We start from the raw sequence: 18,516 nt of genomic DNA on the forward strand, positions 1-18,516 counted from the left end.
TCCCAGAAGAAAATATGTCCAATCACCTAGGCCACTAGCAAATAAAACCTGGGTATTCTGAGAAAAAGATGGGGTTATCCTGGGCTGGCCTACAGATTATTTTGTTTGCTAGTATACGATCATCCCGACGACGGCAGTATAATCTGACAAAAGAAAAAAAAGAGGAATGTAGGTTTGTAGTCCTACAGCTGTAACCAGGGCCTCATCAAGGTCTATAAAATTCCAACGATCAATATTTTTGCCCACAAAACACCACACATTTTGGAGGTGAAGGTCTAAGTAATCTACTCTTTTTTTTTACCCCACAGAAAGTTTAAGATGGCAGAATACATGTCCTCAAAAATCAAGATTTTTTTGTCATTCGAGATCTTAATATGTAAACCCAACATTTTCATATTCCTGATATGAGTCTGCTGTACCATGTACTTGTATGAAAACGTATCTTTGTATTGCTTCTTTTGTGTGAAATCCCTTGGTTTCCTGCCAGTCACTCTGCTTTTCAATTAGAACTACACAATTCTGGCTAAAATAAAAATCACAATTTTTTTGCTTAGAATAAAGATCAGGATTCTCACGGTGTAACATCTTCTTTCACAGTATACAAAAAAAAATTTGTGCTAACTTTGCTGTTTATTTTTATTTTAATTTTAATTCATTAAAGTGTATTTTTTTTTCAAAACAAGTTGCGTTTGAAAAACCGATGCGCAAATACGGTGCGACATATTATAATTTTTTATTATATACACACACACACACACACACACACACACACTTTATTCTCTAGGGTCTCTGCTAAAATTATAGATATATATCAGGTTTGGGTGTTCCAAGTAATTTTCTAGCAGAAAATTATGATTTTGTACTTGTAAGCAACAAATGTCAGAAAAGGTTTGGTCTTTAAAATGGTTAAACTGTTGTATTAACCACTTAAGACCCGGACCAAAATGCAGGTAAAAGACCAGGCCCCTTTTTGGCACTGTGTCGCTTTAACTGACAATTGCGCGGTCATGCGACGTGGCTCCCAAAAAAAATGGGCATCCTTTTTTTCCCACAAATAGAGCTTTCTTTTGGTGGCATTTGGTCACCTCTGCGGTTTTTATTTTTTGCGCTATAAACAAAAATGGAGCGACAATTTTCAAAAAAACTGCAATATTTTTTACTTTTTGCTATAATAAATATCCCCCAAACATATATATAAAAAAAACATTTCCCTCACTTTAGGCCGATACGTATTCTACCTATTTTTGGTTAAAAAAATAAAGCGTTTATCGGTTGGTTTGCGCAAAATTTATAGCGTTTACAAAATAGGGGATAGTTTTATTGCATTTTTATTAAATTAATTTTTTTACTACTAATGGCGGCGATTTTTTGTGACTGCGACATTATGGCGGACACTTCGGACAATTTTGACACATTTTTGGGACCATTGTCATTTTCACAGCAAAAAATGCATTGTTTATTGTGAAAATGACAGTTGCAGTTTGGGAGTTAACCACAGGGGGCGCGATGATGGGGTTATGTGTTCCCTGAAGTGGTTTACAACTGTAGGGGGGTGTGGCTGTAGGTGTGACATCATCGATTGTGTCCCCCTATAAAAGGGATGACATGATCGATGCTGCCGCCACAGTGAAGAACTGTGGCGGCGTTCAGCTCCGGGGACCGATCGCGGGACTCCAGCGGCGATCGGGTCCGCGAGTCCCGGAGCTTCGGACCGGGTCGCGACCCACGGCTGGGTACTAGTACAGGACGTACCATTCTGCGACGTATATGTGCAGGAGGCGGTCCTTAAGTGGTTAAAGGGTCGGTTCACACTGCTGCGAATTCTATTGCGAATTTGATCCATTGCGATTGCTCAAATTCACAAGTCATTGTACTAACATACTGTATTTATTGGCGTATAACACTCACTTTTTTTTACCCTTAAAATAGAGGGTAAACTGTGCCTGCGTATAACGCAGGGGGCTGTGGAAAGTTTTTTTTCCTGAAACTTCCCTCTTAAAGTTAGGGTGCGTGTTATACGCCGATAAATACAGTAGTTTTCCATGAGTGCCGGTCACATCAATGCGTTGCAAATCTAAGCTGCGTTAAAAAAGGGTCCTATGAGTTCGATCCATGTGCGATGCGAATTCAGCTCTATAGACTGGCATTCCCTGAAATCGCACGATTTTGAAGTCGCTGTAGTGTAAAAAAGGCCCTAAAACTTGGCGGACTGCCTGGATTTTGTTTTTCCAGCTGTGAGAACTCTCCGCACTTGTTAGAAAGATCAGGACATGCTGTTTTGAAGATCGGGAAAGGAAAGATCGCAATTTCAATTTTTTCACACTTAATCGTGCTGCTCTATTATCTAGCTATGCTGGGAACTGAATGTGCTCTCATTTTCATGACAGATACACAGCCTTTCACTGGAAAGACTAGTGTACTGCCGTTTCTCCTCCCCCCAGCTCTTATGCAGCTGAGAACAGTGGGTATGTAATCACTTAAACACAAAAAGGTGAAAAAAATAAATGTATACACAAATGTTTTGCCTTTCACTTCCATTTTAAAACTGAATGGGATGTTTTACAAGGTAAAAGTTTGCAATCACTTTAATGTCATTTTTAGGTGGTCATCAAAGCAAGATGCTAGAATAATCTTTTAGCGACTATCCACACGTCAAAACAGTTTATCAGCATAGGTCTGACAAAATGAAGCGAAAACCTGAATGAGTTGGGTGACCTGCTGACATATGTGTACAAACGCATTCAAATATATTTGAACACAGGTTTTCCAAGAATTTTAGTCAAGAAAAAGAAAAACCCTCCACATTCCCGATGACCCCCAGCTGTAATGCATTGTTAAAGGTTGGTCGGGTATACAAATACTGCTTGTTTATCATCTCTCTCTCTCTCTCTCTCGCTCAATAAAAAAAAATAGCTATTGTAAAATAAATCATTGAATTTCACTCTTATGAGGCCAAAAAATGCACCACTCATTGCATAACAAATATACTGAGATTAGATTACAAAGGCTGAAGGTCTTTTCACTGGGTGAGGCACAGCAGGATGCCAATTACTTATTACTGATCATCGTCTACAATAAACTGTTGCTTTTTACTCCATGCTCACTGGGTCACCTAGAAGAAAAGTACAATGCTATAAAATAGGGGGAGAATTATGAGCCCCAAGTTAAAAGGAAAGGTGGAGGTGTTGCTCATAACTTTTAGATGAGCTCCGCTTTCACTTTTGAACCTACCCTGGAGAAACAAGATTTGTCACCACGAAAAAAAAAAAAAAAAAAAAAACACACACACTTGCTCCAGAGCCAAGTAGAGGTGGTAAAGCCTCACTTTGCACAGAAAACTCAATCGCATGCAAGGAAAATGCAAAACAGTATGATTGGATGATAGAAACCAGCAGAGCTTCCCCTCAGATCTAGAACAAATGCACTTGCACTAGGTTCACACCTATGCTTTGTGCATTTTGCAGTTTCTAGAAATGCACTACAGTCCATTTAACAGTTTATGGTATACATTCACATCTATGCGTTTTCAGCCGATGTGTTTCTGGAGAGGGTCAGGGACCACCGCGTTGTAAACCCTCAAAGTTTTTACCTTAATACATTCTATGCATCAAGGTAAAAAAACCTTCTGTAGTGCAGCAGCCCCCCCTTTTACGTACCTAAACCCAATCTTTCCAATGACAAGCACAACAGCTCCAGCTGCTTTCTTGGGTCCTCATTGGATAGATTGATCGCAGTGGGAGCCAATGGCTCCTGCTGCCATTAATCAAATCCAGTGACATGGGATCCAGGGGGCAGGGCCAAGTCATTCTCTGCATGAAGGTAAAACACTTTTTTTTTTCCCCACGTACAGCCCCCCCCCCCCAATACTTACCTGAGCCTTATCTTGACCCAGTGCAGTTCCCAAGAGCAGTGATGGTGCTCTCTTTTCCTCCTCACTGGACTCCGTGAGAGAAGTGGGAGCTATTGTCTGCTGCCATCAATAAAATCCAGGGACGAGGGAAAGGGGGTGCGGAGCCGAGCCTCACTGTGTTTGCCAATATACACACACACACACACACACACACACACACACACACACACACACACACACACACAAAGTGCAGCTCAGGACCAAGCCTGAACGAATGCACCCGGCAAGCAAACAAGCCAAGAGCCCCAACGATGGACCTCAGACGATGATTGCGGTTGCTCTGCGCAAAACCATTCCACAAAGCAGGCAGCCATAAGGGCCCTTTGACACTAATCAGTTTAAAAAAAAAAAAAAGTGGTAGTGTTTTTACTGTGTCTTTTGCACTGAAGCAGTGTGAAAGTAGCTTGAAATGCAACTGACCAGTGTGAAGGGTTCATAGGATTTAAAGGAATGCGTTTTTCATACATTCTTAAACTGAAAAAAAAAAAAAAACGATCTGAGTGAAATGGCCCTCAATATGTTTATTAAAAAAAAAAAAAAAAAAATTCAACTGTGAAGCCCAGTTGGAATCCTTAGACCGACGCTCACAACACTGGACCCAATGTGGCATATGAAGCTAGCTAGAGAATGGATTACAATGTTACCAACTCTTATGAATCCAGGCAGTGTGGGGAAACTGCCATTAATGCTCCCGATCTCCTATGGTAGAGGCCTCCACTGAGAAGACTTTGAAATTAAATGAGAAGTCCAGCTGAGTTTGTTTGGCTGGGCTTCTCCTCTGGGTCACAGAAGTGCAATTCGTTTTGCACTCCTGTGACCCGTTTTCAGCAGAGAGCGATCTGAAGTCCACTCTCTGATGACATCACTGGAATCAGTCCAGGCACAGCGTCATAATGACAAAGTCTGGATCCGCCAGGTGCCTAGACTGACACCAGTCTCAGTCAGCCACTGAGAGACCAAGATGGCAGTCTCCCTGTCCCTCCACAGATCAGTGCTCCAATGAGCATGGAGGGGCAGAGAAGAGAGCTGCTGATTGACAACCAGCAGCTCTCTGCTCGACGAGCCAAGAGGACCAAGCCATCGGCAGTGTTCGATCGCTCGGTTCTCAGTGTAGAGGCGGCCTAGAGAGGTAAAATGGGTAAACAAACAAGAAAAAACAAACAAAAAAAAAAAAAAAACACCCCACACACTTAATTGCGTTTTGATTTTGCATTAAAATCCTGAACATTAAAAAAAAAAAAAAAAAAAAATAATTGAATCCACATTAAAAATGTTTGAATTCGGGACATAATCCACTTATTAAATACAACTGGTGGTAGGCAAGTTTGACTGGGGCAATATCAGAAAACACCAGCTAAAAATAAGGGAGATGCTTTATTGGCTTTGAGAATGTTATACATGTATTCAACAAGGCCTGAAAAACAGAAAAAAAAATTGAAGAACCAAGCACAGTGCAGGTATGAGATCACTGGTGGAATTCTGCTCTGATAATGTGCGTATTGATACCAATCAATAATGAACTTTGATATGGCATTTAGACTTGAAGGGAAAAAGTATAAGGGTTTTTTGTTTGTTTTTTATCAACCATTTTATGTCACATGAGCCAGGACCAAAGCTGGCTATGACTCATATTCATATCGATCAACTTGGGTACATTCAGCCTGCCCATGCATTTTATGAATCTCAGCCAATTCCTGCTGAACCAGCCGATAGACAGATTTTGCCAGGCAACCAGAATTTTCAAAATGGCGTCAGGAACAGCAACCACAGCATTTCGCCAAGCACAGAGCTCTTTAAACAGTCCTACAAATCTCACATTTATGCAAAGTGTTTGTACGGTACAAGGCTTCTGCCATCATACGTACATGTTGACGTTTGTGCTAGCTTCTCCTTGGTCTTTAAGGCATGTGCTCTTTCTTCCTTTAGCCTTTCATCATCCTTTAACAAAGCCACTAACTGCTTGGCCTTCTCTCGAACATTCACGCCTTGATCCTTCCCATCTCGATCCACATATTGGAAATCTTTAAGGGTCTGAATGGCATATATGTTTTCCTTACACTGCTGTGCAACCCGTTCAGAACCCGTCTTTATTAAGTATTCCATTAGCGTCATAGCCTGTAATTGAGAAAGCAATAACTGGAATTAAACCTGCCAAAAGTGAATGGCATGGCAACAAGTATGAAAGGGCTCATGCAAAACAAGTATACAGGGTATCTAAACAATAATAAAAGTTGCAGGGCACAAGCTCCAGATGACAGTCACAGAAGCATCAATGTACACATTTCAGTCATCCCTGCTAGATTGTTCAGTGGCATTGCCTTTTTAGCAGTTTTATTTTGACATTTTAATATGTACTTTAACCCCTTTCCTGCCCAGGCCAATTTCCAGGTTTCAGCGCTGTCACACTTTGAATGACAATTGTGCGGTAATGCGACACTGTCCCTTTTTTTATGTTTTTTATTTGAGACAAATAAAGCTTTCCTTTGGTGGTATTTAAATCACTTTTTTTTTTTTGCAAAAAATAAACACGTTATTTTCTCTCTACAAAAACACAGTTTCGTCATTCATTATAAAATTTAGCAAAAAATGAATTTTTTTCCTTCACTGATGGGTGCTGATAATCAGGGCACGGATGATCAGTGCCCCGATTATCAGTGTAAATGTGTGCTGTTACAGGCTAGCCGGTTATCGGCTTTCCCCTTCTCACACAGTGAGTGCCGAGGAAAGGAAATGCTAATAACTGGAATTTGTTTACATGGGATCAGCTGTGACTGGACACCGCTGATTACATAGAAAAAAAGGACCGCTGTGATTGGCCCTTTACCTTGATCTGCTGTGCCTGAAGGACACAGAGATCACAGGGGGGTGGGCTTCTGGGAGGACATCAATAAATGCCTTACGAGAGCTGGACAACCGCGCTTTAGCCGTCTTTCAGCTATAGTGCAGTTGGCAAGTGGTTAAGAGTCCATGCACACTCTAGGTGGCAGAAGAAAATGCCAGAACTAAAAAAAAAAAAAAAAAAAAAAAAAAAAAACACCACACATGCCTAGGGAGCTTACGAGCCTTTGCTTTTTTTAAAAAAAAGTTTTTCCCCCAAAACAAAAAAAATAAATAAAATATTACACTTAAAAATGTCTGACATGCCTAAATTCCACGTCTAGGCAAGTCAAGTGTTATTTCTGCCTCAAAGCTCCTCTCAAAAAATACACTTGTGTTTTAAAGGGGTTGTAAAGGTACAATTTGTTTCCCTAAATAGCTTCCTTTACCTTAGTGCAGTTCTCCTTTACTTACCTCATCCTTCCATTTTGCTTTTAAATGTCCTTATTTCTTCTGAAAAATCCTCACTTCCTGCTCTTCTGTCTGTAACTACACACAGTAATGTGAGGCTTTCTCCCTGGTGTGGAGTGTCGTGCTCGCCCCCTCCCTTAGACTACAGGAGAGTCAGGATGCCCACTAACAGCTCCTTTCTCTATCTGCAACATAGAGAGCATCCCGACTCCCCTGTATTCCAAGAGAGGGGGCGAGCACGACACTCCACACCAGGGAGAAAGCCTTGCATTACTGTGTGGAGTTACAGACAGAAGAACAGGAAGTGAGAATGTCTCAGAAGAAATAAGGACATTTAAACGCAAAATGGAAGGATGAAGTAAGTGAAGGAGGACTGCACTAAGGTAAAGGAAGCTATTTATGAAAAAAAAAAAAAAAAGTTGTATCATTACAACCCCTTTAAGCCTGTAAACGCCCAAATGTGCATGGCCATAGACCAGGGGTCTCCAAACTGCGGCCCGAGGGCCAGATGTGGCCCTTTGCTAGCCTTTATCCGGCCCTTGGGGCACTATTCTTCCCACTGACACCAGCAAGGGGGCACTATTTCTTCCACTGACACCAACAAGGGGGCACCATTTCTTCCACCGACACCAATGATGGAATATTATTCCTCCTACTAATAGGAGCACTACTCCTCCTTCTACTGACCACCAACCTTTAAGGCCATATTTATTCTCACTGATGCTGGGCCCAGGACATTTTCTGCCCCCACTGGCCACAATCCGGCCCTCCTAAAGTCTGAAGGACAATAAACTGGCCCTTGGTTTGAAAAGTTTGGAGACCCCTGCCATAGACTAACAGTGATGCCCTAACAAACGCCTGTATAAGCAGCATTTTATTTTTCATGCCCAGTGTGCATTAGGCCCTTACATTAAAACTGAAAATTAAAATGTATTCTTACTTTATACACATGTCTCCAGTTTTTCCCGTGGTCATTAAGCCGCTTCCATATCATGCTCATAATTTCAGAGAATGCCACAACATTGTAGGTGAGATCTGCAATCTCCGACATGAGAGAGCTGGATGGACCCCATGGATCATTCGATGTAGCTTCCCTTACTTTGATTTCAGCTTCAGAATAATTGTGGACTATATTTTTCATCTGTCGGCGCAGCGAGGAGGTAGACATGTTGGTTGTTTTTATGACAGGAGGCAGTAGGGAAAGACGACCGGAACACTGAATATAGTTATATATATATTTTCTAGTTTACAGAACCAAAATTCCTTCAAAATCTGAAGATTGTCAACAGCAGAAGCCAAGTAGATTGCCTTTAATAGTGGAAACAAGACACTCAGGACATCCAAGGTTTATACCACGCCCTCTTCCAGGTGGGTTAAGATGTCCTGATCTGCTCTCCAGCAGCATGCAATCCTGGCATTGTGAATGCACTAGAGATCCATCTGAAAAACATAAAAGGGCAAACGGTGAGCGATCTACACATGTACATATAAAAGAAAAAAACATGCAAGACATTTTCCTTACACATTAGCACTTCTTTCACCACATATTACCCACACAATGCCCTGAATAACTCACACATCATTTTCTGATTCATCTCAATACCACTGAACAATGATAAAGGGAACATGAATATTGCTCATACGAATCAAAGGTGGAACTGCTTAAATAAACATTTTTAAAGTTTATTCAACTAAAATTAGGGACTTTCCCCTGCAGCAGAAAAGCACTAGTTGATGGACATTGTAGATGGGACGGTAGAATAATTCTCGATATGTGTGGATGGCAAACTTTACACTTTTGCTTTGCATTTACTTTGTTCAGTGTACTACTTTTCTGATTTACTGCAATTGCAAAATCTATTATATATGGATTTCTGCATATATATGGAGTGCTGAAGCCTTGTGGCTTTACAGACGGTTACCTACTACGCATGCGTGAATCGCACTGCACCTTTCTCCATAAGCTGGCTGTGGTGAGGGTCACCTAAAGGGGGGGGGGGGGGGGGTTCAGAAGCAGAGCTTCACCTTTTAAATGAAGCTTCACTTTAAAATACGGAGCTAAACGTCTGATGTACATGGCCACATAGGCTAAAGTTTGAGGTTTAAAATAAAAGATGTTGTACGCCTGTTAAAGCAGCATTTTTTTTTTTAAATGCCCGTGTGCACGAGGCCTTAAACTGAAGTGTCCCTTGTGCTGGTGCCAGCTGTCATTGTAATAATCTGTTAACAGTGCCGACTATGCCCATTCTTTCCGCCTCCTCCTCCATTCATAGAACCTGTACTCTAGCTTCCATTAATGAAAAGCAACCTATGAATGGAGGAAGCAGGCTTTATATTCATTCACCACTTGATCACATTCATACTAGGGCTGTTAATGATTAAAATGTTTGCGTTCGATTAAAAAAAATCTATTTATCGATTAAATCGACCAATTTCAATAAAAGCACAGTTTTTTTACTAAACCCCCCCCCCCCCCCCCCCATACTGTAATATCCACACCTCCTTGCTCGCGCCGGTATTAGGCTGCCGCCGGGTGTACTAAGATAGCCGCCGCTCCGGAGCTAGGCCGAAGCTGCGGCCTTTCCACTGAGCTCAATCCGGATTGTCACAATCAAAGTTATTTTGATCGATCAAAGAAATTAACGATTGACGAATTAATCATTAATTTCCGCAGCCCTAATTAATACGTATAGTATATCTAAAATTAATGAAATCATCTTTTTTTTTTAAGTGTTTTAAGTGTTTGTGCTTGCAAAAAAAAAAAAACACACAAACACACACACACACACACACACACACACACACACAAACACACACACACGAGACCCCTCAACATCACAAAAAAGCCCAACCAAGAGTCGAATTCTGGAGTATCCAGGATACTCATGTGTATTTTTTGTGTCTCTGGGCAGTAAAATATAATAATATGCTATACAAGCACTTTTTCCAACGTTTTGCTTTTTCAAAAACCACGCAGGTACAGAAAAACGCTTTGAGTTGCCAGAAATCCAGTATGCTGCAACTCAGGGCAAACCAAAATAGCAGTGTCAAGTTGCTTTGCTCAACGTTGGCCCCATACATTGGCAATCAAAGTGATTAAAGTACTGTCACATAGGGCGTTTATATATTAAAAAAAAAAAAAAAAAAAAAAAAAAAACACACACCCCAACTTCAACAAAGGTGGCGGGAATCCAGCCTGTCAGTTCTGACAACACATTGCCTCTGCTGCACTGTCCCATGCTGCGTTGTCAGCCTCGCCCAGTTCTCTTCTATAGAGTTGAACTGGATGGACTTGTGTCTTTTTTCAACCTGACTAACTATGTTACTACATAACCCCCCCATATCTCCTTTCCATAACATATGTGGGAAGAACTGGACAGGAATGATAACAATGCCTAAAATCTTAGTGAAACAGAAACCAAAAAGAAAAAAGAAAAAAAGAAAAAAAAAAAATGAAGAGGATAGGAGCTTGTTGGTAGATCAATATATCTTGTTCTATACTTGCAGAATTTTTTAAGTGGATTGTACAGACATTTTTTTGCACACAGCACCCCAGCTCCCAGGCACCTCACCAATGCCAAGTGCCCCAATAGCAACGGCTTGCTATGGTGGTACTCGTGCATGCCCGCTCCAGAGCCAGCTGTGTCTCTCAATAAAGACACACAGAGCAAGACATATGCTTCCTTCTCACTGGCCATCATTGACAAGCAAGTCTTTAGGAGGGGGCATTTGCAGAAGGTTTTTTACCTTATACACAGAATGCATTAAAAAATAAAAAAAAATAAAAAAAAAAATTGGACTTTAGGACCACTTTAACCGCTTGCCGACCGCCCACCATAGTTTTACTGTGGCAGGTCAGCTCGGCTACGCAAAATCACGTTATATTACTTGATGTTGCTCTGCAGCCACTAGGGGCGCGTGCGCCCCTGTTGCCGATACGAGTGCCCGGCGGGCGCGATCACTGCCGGGCACCGCTGTAACTGATCGCTCGTCACAGAGCGAGAACCGGGAGCCGTGTGTGTAAACACACAGCTCCCGGTCCTTTCAGGGGGAGAAATGACTGACCGTACGTTCATACAACGTATGAAAAGCGATCTGTCATTTCCCCTAGTCAGTCCCACCGCCCCTTCAGTTAGAACACAATGAGGGAACATAATTAACCCCTTGATCGCCCCCTAGTGTTTAACCCTTCCCTGCCAGTGACATTTTTACAGTAATCAATGCATTTTTATAGCACTGATCGCTATAAAAATGCCAATGGCCCCAATTTTTTTTTAGATGTGTCCGCCATAAGGTCACGGTACCGATAAAAATTCAAGATCGCCGCCATTACTAGTAAAAAAAAAAAAAAAAATAACTATTAATAAAAATGCCATAAAACTATCCCTTATTTTGTAGACGCTATAACTTTTGCGCAAACCAATCAAACGTTTATTGCGATCGGCCTAAGCTGAGGAAAAAAAAATATTATAGATAGATAGATAGATAGATAGATAGATAGAGAGACGTAAATTGTGTTTGGGAGCCACGTCGCACGACCGCGCAATTGTCAGTTAATGCTATGCAGTGCAGAATCACAAAAAGTGGCCTGGCGTTTGACTAGCAAAATAGTCAGGTGCTGAAGTGGTTAAAAAGGATAAAAATAAATATGTATGCATTGCAGAGATGTACCAAATATACATTTTATTTTGCTAAAACAAAAAAACTTTAAATTATCTAGACTGTACCATCAAAAACTACTATTTTGCATGCAGCCACCCGGAATTACCAGTCCATCTGGTTTAGAACACTGTAGTGTAAGCATTCACTTTTATTTGGAGTCAGTGATTTAACAAAGACAGAACACAATCAACTAAAGCCATAGCGTACATTAAAAACCCAACTAGTGGTTGGTGCACATGACCCTTTGTATTAATTGCAGTGCAACATGCTTCTAAAACTGTGCAGTGGATTCAGACTCAAAACGGGCAGAAACAGTTCTTGTAAACCGATCAGGTTATCTGTTCTTACTAAAAAAAAAAAGGAGGAGATGTCCAAATAACTTTCCTAGAGTATCCAATATTATGGTTGTATCCTATCATTTTTCTTTCCTCCAGAAGCTGGGAGGGGCTGCAAATATACCCAATTCACCCACAAGCTACAAACCATTCATAAGCTTTAGACATACACACTGTCAGTCCAGATTCAGCAAAGTTGATAGTACTGTGAAGCGCTGTACAATCTGTGACAATGATCCAAAACCCACAGCAAATGCAACCCAGGAGCTTTTGAAGTAAAAGAAGTGGAATATTCTGCAATGGCCGAGTCAATCACCTGATCTCAACCCAATTGAGCATACATTTGGCTTGCTGAAGGCAAGAAAGCATTAGAAAAGGAGGAAACACAGTTTTCAGTAAGGTCCATGGGTTCCAGAGTTCAGGCAATCATTGAAAGTAAAGGTGTATAAAAATACTTGCAGTTCCTAAAATTTGTATTTGTGATATTCAACCCCTTGTAAAGCTGAAAGACTGCACTTCAAAACTAATTTGGATGGTTTCCTTTGAGAATTTTATTCCGGTGGCATACAGAGGCAAAAGTATGAAACTGTGCCTAATAATAAATCTTTGGCAAGACCGTTTCTTTATTCTCTTACCATGCTGCTGTGGTCTGTCATATATATATATATATATATATATATATATATATATATATATATATATATATATATATATATATATATATATATATATATATATATATATATATATATATATATATATATATATATATATATATATATATATATATATAAAAAAAAGTGTATAGGTTTACAGGTGCACTAGATGGGCAAAAATGAGACGACCTCCAAAACAGGAATGGTATTTCAGGTGGAGGTGTCTGACATTTTTTTTCCCCTACTTAACTTTTTTTTACTGTTTTTCACTAGTTTTGCATTTGGCTAGGGTCAGTATCACAAGGCGATACTTGGACCCTATAAAGATTGCACAGGCAGTCCAACTCCCCTCCAGGATGGCACATCAATACGTGTCATTGCCAGAAGGTTTGCCATGTCTCCCAGCACAGTCTCTAGAGCATGGAGGAGAATCCAAGAGACAGGCAGTTACTCTAGGAGAGCTGGACAGAGCCATAGAAGGTCCTTAACCCATCAGCAGGACTGGTACCTGCTCCTTTGTGCAAGGAGGAACAGGATGAGCACTGCCAGAGCCCTACAAAATGACATTCATCAGGCCACTGGTGTGAATGTCTGACCAAACAATCAGAAACAGACTTCATGGGGGTGGCCTGAGGGCCCGACATCCTCTAGCTCGATTGGCATTTTCCATTAAACACCAGAATTGGCAGGTTTGCCACTGGTGCCCCATGCTTTTCACAGATGAGAGCAGGTTCACCCTGAGCAACTGTGACAGACGTGAAAGGGTCTGGAGAAGGCACGGAGAACATTATGCTGCCTGTAACATCGTTCAGCATGACTGGTTTGGTGGTGGGTCAGTGATGGTCTGGGAGGCATATCATGGAGGGAGGCACAGACCTGTACAGGCAACACCAGGGTTTGACAAATTTGCTTGGCATCTAGGAACCAGCTAAAAAAGTTAGGAGCCAGAAAACGCGCCCCGTCCCGACGAGCTCGCGCGCAGAAGCGAACACATACTTGAGCAGCGCCCGCATATGTAAACGGTATTCAAACCACACATGCGAGGCATCGCCGCGATCATTAAAGCGAGAGCAATAATTCTAGCTCTAGACCTCCTCTAACTCAAAACATGCAACCTGTAGAATTTTTAAAATGTCACCTATGGAGATTTTAAAGGGTAAAACATTTTTGTCTGCATTCCATGAGCGGACGCAATTTTGAAGTGACACATGTTGGGTATCAATTTACTCGGCGTAACATTATCTTTCACAATATAAATTGTGATAACTTTACTGTTGTCTTATTTTTTTAATAAAAAAAATGATTTTTTTCCCCAAAAAAAGTGCGCTTGTAAGACCGCTGCGCAAATACGGCGTGACAGAAAGTATTGCAACGATCGCCATTTTATTCTCTAGGAGATAGAGATAAATATACACACACACACACACACACACACACACACACACACACACACACACACACACACACACACACACACACACGTTCGAATTAGAGGGAAGGAGATGGCAGTGAAAACATTGGAAAATTACACATTAGAATTGCTTTTTTTTCTTGTAATGCCAACAGCCACCACCAGATGGCGCCAGGTCACAAAAGGAAGCTTGGTATTTCACAAGGCCACAGAGCCGCGGCCTCAATTACCGGCCGGCCGTGCACCCCCACTCGCGGCGGGTCCATGACGGCCGGTAATTGAGGCAGTGGCTTTGCAGGCCACAACGCCGCGGCCTCAATTACCGGCAGGCGCCAGGTCACAATTTCTTGTCGCAGTTGCGACTTGGCGTCCGGATTTTGTCGAGCCCTGGGCTACACAATGGCACCCTGACTGCCATTGAGTGTCCAATTATTAAAAGTCAGCAACTGCCGTATTTGTAGTTGCTGACTTTAAAAAATAAAATAAATGTATTTAGTAGGAACTCAGCTTTAAATCAGAGGTTGTAAAAACATCCTGTGTACATTAAACCTAAGGTGCTGAACCTGCAGGGCTCTGGGAAATTTTGTAGGGTCTGCAACCCTTGTAAACCCTTTACAACCACTTTTTACTAAAGGTAAGCCTATAATAAACCTGCGCGGTTTAGGCAATATCCCCATGTGCCGACGTCATCGGCACTGAAGCAATGGAATGTACATGACGTTGCTTCAGTAAGTGTGCCGTTACCAGCAGCTCACACAAGCATGCGCGGAAGTGACGTCATCGCGGCTCCAGCCAATCACATCGACGGAGCCCACGATACCCAGAAGTAACTCCAGGAGCAATGTCGCCGGCCGGATCCATTTACTGGGACCGCTGCTATGCATACTAGCTCATTATGCCTTTGTTTTATATGTTTATTTACATTTTTTTATAGTTAGTGGGCTTACAACCACTCCAAGACGCGATTTCCCTTTAAGCGCACCTCACCAAAATGTTTTTATTTTTTGCACCGGATGCTCAAAATCTGAACTGTATCTTAGTGCAGACTTCTGGGAAAATCAGTAAGCAAATCACACAAACAGTAAATTACATATCTGGGGGGGGGGGGGGGGCGTTGTGTACAGAACACCTCCAGGTGACCATATTGCATTGCATTTTACAGAGATTACAGTGCTGAAGATTGAAAAGGAAAAGGTCATTTTTAATACCATAGAATTACAACGTGTTGCAATTGAATGCGTATATTAATTTTTTTTTATTTGTCAATTCTTTTTCCCCCACGAAAGTGAAGTTGAATCCTCCAAAAAAAAAAAGTCTGAATGTGTGCAAACATTTTTTTAAATAAATATACCTCGCTATTCTCTGGCGTTTCCCAAGTTCTTTTGTCATTTCCAATTAAAACTAGCATTGAATTCCCAAATGCTTTGTCCGCCTTTCAGGTATAAACTATACAAAGTCTATTATGCAACACAAAAGAAATGCAACTGGTTAATCTAGGTGTTTTGAATAGAATGAGAGGCTTAGATGTCATGGTGTCCATGGGATTGCAGGTACTTTCCTAATGAAATAGAAATTAGCACAGACCAGATTTAACAAAATGACACAACTTATTGACTGAGGGGGGGGGGGGACGGGACACTACACAGCCAACATTCTGTGGCCACAACTGCTTGCAACCATCTGTATATGGAGGCGGCAGAGGGTCACTTCCTGACCCTCTTCATATGGTCAGGAACTGGGCATTCAAAATGACCAAAACACATTTGACAGTTTTTCATTGTCCCAGCTGTTAATTGCTAAATGTACATTACAGTTTGAGTAAATCACCAGCTTCTTAGAACTCTTGGAGACTACTACAGCAAGACCCCTTCAAAACTGCTCACATAAATTTGTAATAAAAAAAAAAAAAAAAAAAAAAAAAGGGGGGGGGGGTGATTTTTTGGTGGCATTTGTACAGCTAGTGGAGGGAAGAGAATTTATAGTGGATTGGGGAATCTGGGGGGACTTGTGCTAGGATTGAGAGGCCAAACTAGTCGAGGACGCGGGGGTGGGAGGCAGTACACTGTGTGCGCCATACACTGCATGCACCCCTGAGTGCAGCACCCTGTATACCCCTGAACTCCCCCTGGTTGAGTTCCTGCACTGGTTTGCATTTAAAAAAATAAAAGAAGATGGAAACACACACGCGTGTGCACACACACACACACACACACACACACACGTGCTTGAGCTTTGAGGGGCACACCCTAGGCTGCGCACACCTATGCGTGCGTGTGAACAAAATTCCTGCCTGTGCCCAGCAGTCGACTTCCTGTGTTCACAATGCATCAGATGAGCCGCTCAGCATGGGACCCAGAAGCAAGGGGAGATCACTTGAGTAACAATGTCCTTGTAAATATTGCTGCACAAGTCTCCATGCATACATGACTTATGAAAAAGTATTTCTGGATGTCAGATTGCTGGCAAGAAAAATGCAGCTTAAAAACAAAGACTTTCAACAGCGTTTTTTTAATTGCGTTTATAGACGTTTTTAAACATCAGCATTTTTGAATTTTTTTTGTAATATTACACCAGCTTAAATTCAGCTCTGCAAAGAAAAGGCACGTTTATCAGCATTTTTTGTGGTTAGATCTGCTCTTAAATGTGATTTTAGGGCTTCAGAAAACAGCCCATAAACTCCCCTGCTGATAAACTTTAAAAAAACATCCATGTGAACACATAGGATAACATTGGGGAGAGTTTAAGGGATGTTACATTTTTGTGAGCTTGGGCTTATTTATTTTATTTCTTTTTAAATCAGCTGCAGTGTGCATGAGGTAGGTGAACAATGGTCTTCCTCCCGTGGTGACTAGACTAAGGCAATGCCACACATCTTCAGGCATGACATGGAGGGGGGTGAGGATCTCAAATCTTAGGGGGAAAATGATCTTGCACTGGACTGAAGTGTCTCCTGGCAAGATTTTAGGTTTAATTTGTGTTTTTTTTTTTGTTTTAGAGCAGGGGTGGGGAACCTGCGGCCCGCAAAATCATTCCAGCCGCCCCCCCCCGTGCCACTGAGTGTGTCTGCAGAGCTGTCAGAAGGAGCCGATTTTTACCTTGTAGTTCTGGCTCCTTCTGACTAGGGGTGCAACGGATCGTCACCGATCCGAACAGGTCACCCCGTTTGGATCGGCACACCCCGCGATCCGCGGAGTGCTCCGGAGCCTCGGCAAGTCCCCGGCTTCGGCCTAGCTCCGGAGTGGCGGCCATCTTGCGGCAGCGGCCCTCCTCTCTGTTCACACCCACAGGGGAGGAGGAGCCCGCGCTCGAGGGAAACACACACCGCTGTCTGAGGTCTGCACTACTGGGGGGGTTACTGTCAGATTTTTTTTTTTTTTTTGCTGATCCGAAAAATGATCCGATCCGTGACTCCAGGCTAATTTTTAAGTTGATCATTTTGTACGGCCCCGAATGATGTTACAAAAATCCAAATGGCCCTTGGCAGAAAAAAGGTTCCCCACCCCTGTTTTAGAGGAAAAAGACCACACTGAAAGGGCAGACCTTGCACTTTACTACAAGATCCTCTTTGAACTCATCACACAAAGAGCTAGTATAAATGCAATGCGATTGTGAACCCAGAGACTCTGCCACTAGAGAAATTGAGCCAATCCTCTGCTAGATCACGGGCAATTTCTTTTACGCTTTTCTCCACAACACCAAAGGGATTTCCATAGTATAGACTTACAGTTCCTAAAATCAACTTTGCCATACACATAAGCCTGATAATCCATCTGACATCGTGGATTTCAGCCCTACATTCCACTTCCCAAGCGGTAAAACATAATAAAACCCGCTCAGATTACTCTTTCCAATGGCGGCCAATCAGGGTGCGTGCCCCTTTCTTCCAAATCTGGACCACCCAACAAACCATAAAGGACAAACCAAAATACTAAAAGGCCTGTCTACACCCCAAAGTAGCAATATATGTGCACAACCTCATTTCAATTGCTAACCCATGGTTAGCCCAAATGTTGCACATTATAGTGATTGTAAAGTGTTTTTTTTTTTTTGTAAAAAAAAAAAAAAAAAAAAAACGAGGAGCAAAACATGTTATACTTGCCTTCTGTGTGCAGTGTACAGGGCAGCCCGGACCCTCATCTTCTCTGGTCCCACTTCGGCCCTCCTGGCCCCTCCCTCTCGTTGAGTGCCCCCACAGCCAGCAGCTCGGTATGGGGGAACCCGAGCTGAGTCCATTCAGACGTGGAGCTGCGGCCT

General features: G+C 42.0%; 1 protein-coding gene across 9 annotated transcripts in view; it reads right to left on the minus strand.

Moving 5' to 3' along the window:
* Positions 1-18,516, minus strand: part of EPN1 (epsin 1) — a 103,192-nt gene that overhangs the window by 60,516 nt on the left and 24,160 nt on the right. For all 9 annotated transcript variants that reach the window (XM_040325603.1, XM_040325600.1, XM_040325597.1 and 6 more), the window contains exons 2-3: positions 8,139-8,638; positions 5,776-6,025 (exon numbers count right to left, since the gene is read on the minus strand). In XM_040325603.1, the coding sequence (XP_040181537.1) occupies positions 5,776-6,025; positions 8,139-8,366 (478 nt within the window). In that variant the 5' untranslated portion in view covers positions 8,367-8,638. The remainder of the gene's footprint in view (positions 1-5,775; positions 6,026-8,138; positions 8,639-18,516) is intronic.

This window comes from Rana temporaria, chromosome 10, assembly GCF_905171775.1.
Source record: "Rana temporaria chromosome 10, aRanTem1.1, whole genome shotgun sequence".
NCBI lineage: Eukaryota > Metazoa > Chordata > Amphibia > Anura > Ranidae > Rana > Rana temporaria.